The 6,887-nt window shown below is 42.6% G+C and overlaps 1 protein-coding gene across 1 annotated transcript; it reads left to right on the forward strand.

Annotated features, from left to right (window-relative positions):
* The first annotated feature begins 512 nt into the window (after nucleotides 1–512).
* LOC138001317 (uncharacterized) lies at nucleotides 513–1,238 on the forward strand. The gene has a single exon (XM_068847968.1). It carries the CDS (start codon nucleotides 513–515, stop codon nucleotides 1,236–1,238), a length of 726 nt encoding a protein of 241 aa, XP_068704069.1.
* Nucleotides 1,239–6,887: the final 5,649 nt, after the last annotated feature.

Here is a 6,887-nt window from a genome sequence, read left to right on the forward strand (position 1 = left end):
ATCACCCTTGCTTGCAGTTGAGGACTGAATTGCGAAGGGCGCGGCTCACGACATCGGGCTGAAAGCATACAAAGGCGCCTCTGGCTGCCGCTATACAGTCCAAGTTTGATGTCGGAGCACAGCACCACAGCTAGATGTCAATTAGCTGTGAGTCGATTTTGATGAGGGAGGAAAACCGGAGTACCCGGAGAAAAACCCTCGAGTCAGGTTGAGATCGACTGAAACTCAGCCCACATGCTGGCCGAGGCCAGAATTGAACCCCGGCTAACAGTGGTGGGAGGCCCGATAGATAACCACTAAGCCACCCTGACTTCGAAATGAAAAGCTGGAGTCGAAAAGCTGGAGTCGAATCACACCTGGAAAGATAACACAAAACTGACCAAGAATCAAATTGTAGAGCTGACGAAAATCGTACTGTACAACAGCTTCTTTTCATATGAAGGGACTCTGTATCACCAATTTTCGGCTGCGCTACGGGCTCACCCGTGAGCGTAGTCATCGCCAACTTGGTAATGGAACACGTCGAGGTTCAGGCTTTGTCAACATTCACGGCTTCCCCCCGCTGGTGGTTCAGATATGTTGACGATTCAAACGCGTGTATAAAGTCGACAGAGCTTGACAATTTCCATCGCCATCTTAATGCAGTCAATCCGCCCATCCAGTTCACTGTAGAGCGCGCCACACCCGTGGACGGTAAACCCACCATCGCGTTCCTGGATACTAATGTATCCACCCTCCCCAATGGTGAGGTTGAGGTGCAAGTATACCAAAAAGCCACCCATACCAACAAGTACTTGGCATTTGATTCACACCACCCTGTACAACATAAGAGATCCGTCGTCAGCACGTTGATGCGCCGCGCGAACACCATCCCATCTAGCGAGACCCTGAGAACAGAGGAAACATCCCACGTCCAAGACAGCCTACAGGTCAATGGATATCCCACCAAATTCATTGAAAATGCTGCCCAACTAAGGTCTGGTCCACAAAGCCACCATCCTGACCCGGCTGACCTTGCCGTGGTACCCTATGTTCATCATCAAGGGGTATCGGACAGGGTAAAACGCACACTGCAACATTTCAACATAAGGACTGCTTTTAAGCCCATACGCACACTTGCTTCTGTCTTCAAAAAACCGAAGGACCGTCCATCGGAAGAAAGAATAGCAGGCATCGTTTACAGGGTTGAATGCAAAGACTGCGATTTCTCCTACATTGGTGAGAGCAAATGGTGTTGAGCTTCGAGGAGAGTGGAACATGATCCCCCGCGTGCCGCGAGTAAAGAGTCGGCAATCCGACAACATGCCGAAAGAACCACGCACGACATCCATCCACTTTACGGCCAAATTCTTGAAAGGAATGAAACTAATTACAAGCGCAGAATTTTTCTGGAGTCTTTACACTCAAACATTGATAAGAACTCTGTGAATGAAAGAATGGAGTTCCCAAGGGCATATGTGCCGCTGTTAAGATCTTTTGGGAGCCAAAATAAGAAGCAGTGATTTTTGAATTTTAGATTCATTGTCCCCCGAAGAAGAACCAGAGATACCATTCGAAAATTTGGGAAACCTTTTTGAGTTTATATCAGTTTTAAGCCCCCCTTTTTTACCATTTTTAAGCATAATTATTTCCATATATACTATATTGCTTTCTGGGGTTAGAAACAGGAGCTCCGGTTTTTAGGCTTGGCTAAATCTACATTACTCTTTGTTGGTGCCCCAAAATTTTGCATAAGCAGTGTTTTTTTTTGTCTTGGGACCATTGTAAGTCCCAAGAGAAACTGGAAACAATGCTTATGCAAAGTTTTGGAGGGCAAACAAAGAGTATTATGGTATTTTTGAAATTGGCATATTCGCTTTTTTCCCAATCCCATAATGCAATACGTTTTGCGGGGCTCTTTGCATCAAAACAAAACAGGTCATTTGCTCTTGGGACTGCATGTTCATGCTGCAATGAACTGGATATCCATAGTCTTAATGCCGCGACTTCTCAAACGGATAAACTGTACATGTATTATGAGCTTGGTGAAAATAGCCATAGTTCATGTTCAAATTTCCGGAAGTATATTGAGTTATTTTTCCTGTCCGATTACAGCTTAAGATTTCTTTAATCTTTCTAGTCACAAATAAAAAAGGTTAATCTCAGCGTAACCTTGGTCATAAGAAATGTTATTATAAAAAAAAAAGGAATGCATTACATACTATTGATGGGATGTTGCTGGCTACTATGTATGTATCTGTAGACCTTTACAGAAGCAGTTTTAAGCTAGCCAAATTTCCCACTTTTAGAAGTAAAAATCAACTGAGGAATTAGAGTCTGTGCCAGTATTCGAAATTGCGACCGCCGTATCCCAACAGTCGGATGCCCTGGCCACTGAATTACAAGAAACACCAGGTCACCTGCAGGTCGTTTATTTTTGTCATCTGTAGCCGAGTTTCAAGCGAAAATCAGTTTCCAAACAATGTATTGCCATTTAAATTAATAGTTGAATTTCAACACAGATTTATCTTTGAATTCTTGTTTTACAAAGCTTATCGGAGTGAGTGTCAGGAAACTAGCGACATGTTAAAGAAGGCACCACAACATAACAACAACCGCCACCATGGAGCAGTCTCGGAGAACATCACCAGACATTAAAATTATTTATTGTCATGCTTTTAGCTATATCACGTATTATTAAAAACCCAGATCATTGGATAATACAGTACTAAAGTTTTGAGTGGCTTAGCCATCATGGCATATGTGCGATTATTGTTGGAACTGGCCTGGCTGTAAACTTTAACAGAAACAGTTCAGTTTAACCTTGCCGGAGAACCCATTGTTATGAAATAATTAGGATGGTGCGCGCACTCTCATTGGTCAACAGCTGTGTTTAGATGAGAGTATGGAAACACGGCTGCGACATCACACGAATTTTGATTGGTTATGTATTGTCAGAGGGGCGTTTTTATTGGTTGGTAGGAAATACATGATGAGCGTGTGTCAAGAAAATCTGTTTCAATCAAGAAGTAAAAAAACCAGCATTTTCTTTCATTTGTTTCATTATCTTTGAGAAATATTTTATAAAAGCTATAGAGGACTTTTTTTCCGTGTTTCCATTGCCTCGCCTAAACACCTGAGGGGAGTTAGGGGAATTCTCGACAGTTATGCAAACCCTCGAATGCGTCTCGAGTTTGCATAACTGTCTCGAATTCTCCCAACTCCCCCTCGTGTTTGGACGAGGCCATGGAAGCACGGAAACGTCCTCTATTGCTTAATTGGCAGTAAAAATTAGGTTCCAAAGAATGCAATTCTCATTTTATTTTCGAATCACAGCTTATGAAAAACACACTGTTTAAGATAAAGAGGTGACACTCATACACTAAATGGAATCATGCTCATATTACGTTCTTTTTTTAAGTGTATCAGGAACTGATGATGAAATGCAGTTCTCCGTTTTCATCTTAGCGAAATCGAACCAATGTAGTTTTTATCGTTTTTGCCGTATCTTTTCATCTATCTTCACGAATGAAAAGGCTCCAAAACAGTGAAAACAATTTGAAAGTATTGCGTCATCGTTTAAAAAACCCACCTTTACTAACGCAGGAGTGTTACCAGACTGGGAATGCGTTGAAAGGCTGTTTGACAGTTTCACAGTGGCGCGTTTTGACAGTACACAGAATATAGCCGATTATTTGCGATACTGATAGAAGCAAATCTCGGTTAGGAACAGATATTAGAGCTGGGTTCTTATACACCCTTTTAATAAGTCTAACATATGTCGTTTTCCGCTAATGACGTCAAACTCGTGCTTTTAAAATTTATTCATAAATGTACAAAGGCTTCAAACAAGAAAAGAAATCGGAAAAGTTTTAGGCCTTTGTACATTTCTAAATAAAATTTGAAAGCAAGAGTTCGACGTCATTAGCGGAAAAGGGCATATATTAGACTTATTAAAAGGGTGTATATCAGGAGGATTCTAGGAGAAGTAAAACAAAGTGACCGCGAAATGTGTTGGGAAACATACGGCGTTACGTAACGCAACACAACGTGCCCCATAAGAATAACTTTATTATACACAGAATTCAAAAAGCTGACACTTAGAAACTTTGATCACGTGTATTTGTATTGTAAAGAGATACAATCTCGTACCCAGAGTCCTCGGGCTTCTTGGTCAGCGGGTGAGCGCCCGGAGAGACTCTGGGATAATCGACTCTATTTTCCCAGAAAACGTGGGTTCCGGTCTTATTACGTATGCTTGAGTTTAACCGGAAACAGAAAAGAGAAAACCGTAAACAGTACAAATGACGGGTTGAAAGTGTTCTGGAAACAAGAATTTTAGCCTTACACACAAAGAAACTGGAGAAATGATCATTGGTTTGCTGTAAGAGCAAGTGAAGATGAAACCTCTGACGCTTTCGGTAAGTGTATTTTTAGTGTTTCAGCGTACATTCCATCGTTCAAAATGCCATCGTGCAAGCAACACCATCGAGAAATTTTTGTGGAAACGACACAAATATCCTCCTCTACTACGATTTGATGTTTCCGTAATTCTGAATGACTTCGACAAGACCTTAATTCTCGGTTTTCAGCTGACGTCATAACCTTATGCAAATTAGGTTTCCGCCATTCTGGTGCCCCTGATTATAGGGAAATGTATGACATTTTGAGCGCTCACGTTCGAAGTCTTCAAATAATTCATCTTTCCAATGGATATTTCCCAAGAAAGCGACCCAAAATCACTCGACGAGGTACCAGTACTTTCATCCTACGCAAAAAAAACCTCGAAAGCCACGTTCGAGAGCGCTATTTGAAGATTTTCTGTCGTTTGCGTAGACCCAGCGGGGTAACCGGTCGTTTCGCCAACGTGTCAATTCGCCAACGACCTGTTCGTCGACGTATGAAGTCTATTCGCCAGCGTCTAATGTCAGTTCGCCAACGCTGACATTAGACGTTGGCGAACCGACTTCATACGTTGGCGAACGGGTCGTTGGCGAACTGACACGTTGGCGAAACGACCGGTATTCCCCAGCGGCCATACGGAGCGATCAGTTTGGCTCCTCTAGAAGTCTCAGACTTGCTTTCCTAGTTAGTTTTAGAGACAAGCTACTATACAAACAAGCAGTTTAAGACCTTCAAAATTTTGAAAGCGTACAACCAGATGATTTCTGGTTTCTTTGCGTCCGTTTAAGCAAGGGAAGGAAATCGCGGGCAAGATTGTTGTTGTTTGCGGCGAAGGTGACTCGGAAGTTTGACACTCGGCGTCGACCTTATCTGTATCAGTTTCCAGTTGGATTTCTTTTAATACCTTCGCTAACTGCTATGGCCACCAGATAAGAAGAAAAGGCCTCCTCATTCCCTTTGTTTCGATGATTTCCCTCTTCTTCTGTCAAAGTACTTGGTCGATTAGAGTCTCAGTCCTTCACCTTGAGAAGGTGAGAAGCTTTTTTCCTTCGAAATTCGTCCGATTTCCTTCAAACTCAGTCAATTTGGGCGCTCCACCCCTCGCATTCGCCTGTCGAATTTCAGCGAAATCGAATAAAACGCTTCCGAGTTAGACATTTGCTAACCTGAGTATCACAAACGCCTGATACTCAGGTTAAATTCACCTCATTAAATATTCAAAACCGGAGCACCTCATTTGCATCGGGCATATTTAATGAGATGAATTTTCTCCGCGATGTTGTGGTTTAATCGGTCGAAATTGAGCACACTTGTTCGAGGGGTTCAAGCGCTTCGGTGGTGTGAATTGGGAAGACATCGGTGGAAACCCAGCCGAGAAACGCTTTATCGAAAAAAAAGCCAACTTTCGAAAAATTCTGACTCGCTCGCCTTTTACCCTAAAACCCTGAACCAACGCGTGCTAAATCGCTGCGAAAGCTTTACAGGATAAAACACAACTGTTCACAGCAAAAGCCGTTACTGGCAATCACCGCAAAAGGTTTAATTGCTAAACCTGTAAAGACAATTTCAGCAAAATAAGTCCAACCCCACACTTAAAGTTAAAATCTAACATTAAGCCGTGAGGCAATCGCTGCGAAAGCTTTTAAATTGTCCTTTGTTCGTTGTATCTGTCCCAGAGTAAGGCAGGCTTTCCAGAAACAAAGTCTTTCGATTTCGTGTCGTCTCGGCTTATCTGTGAAATCCACGCGTTTCGGCGATCTTCTGTTAGCTGTTTATAACTTTCACCGTTCTTATCAACAACGATAGGTATACGGAATAGACTAATACCTTCCTTGTTTCCAGATTTTACTCCACAGCCAGGTATTATACAGAGAACCATCGCACTACAACTCACTCACATCTCTCTCTACGCGTCTCTGTTTACGATTCGAGGGGCTCCACAATGGCGGTTAACGACGGTTGTCAAAGACTAAGGTCACGTGGGTGAAAACCAAGAATTCCACGAGTTTCTCCTCAAAGAGACTGACATAATGTTTTCCCACGGTACTTTTGCAACAGCAACAGTAATCACTTTTTAGCAGCGTGGGAAATTCCCGTATGGTATAAGACATAATTCAAACTTCGTGGTTCTTTATTTTTGTGATTTACACATTTCTGAGGTAGAAAAAAACAAACAGCAATGAAACTAGTTTTAGTCCCCGTTTATATGGAAAAAAGTTGTCCCGGGTAGAAGGGTCACCCTCCTAGCCGACTTACCCTGGGCGAGCCAACTTTTCATACATTTCCTTACAAAACGCAGCGAACCGTTGATATGAGAAAACAAAAGTTGGCTCGGCTAGATAGGTGACCGGCCTAGATGAGTCACCCTTTTTTGACGGTAGGGTCACCCTCCTGGCCGGGCCAACTTTTCTTCATATAAACACTTTGGCTCGGTCAGCCGGGACACAACTCCACGTATCGGAAATTGAAGTCCGTGTTTTAAAACGAACATTGTGGCTTAAATT

The sequence above is a fragment of the Montipora foliosa genome, chromosome 4 (assembly GCF_036669935.1).
Source record: "Montipora foliosa isolate CH-2021 chromosome 4, ASM3666993v2, whole genome shotgun sequence".
NCBI lineage: Eukaryota > Metazoa > Cnidaria > Anthozoa > Scleractinia > Acroporidae > Montipora > Montipora foliosa.

Bases quoted from the DNA above. Each gene is read 5' to 3' on its own strand.
- LOC138001317 (XM_068847968.1), top strand. From the start codon at position 513: ATGGAACACGTCGAGGTTCAGGCTTTGTCAACATTCACGGCTTCCCCC.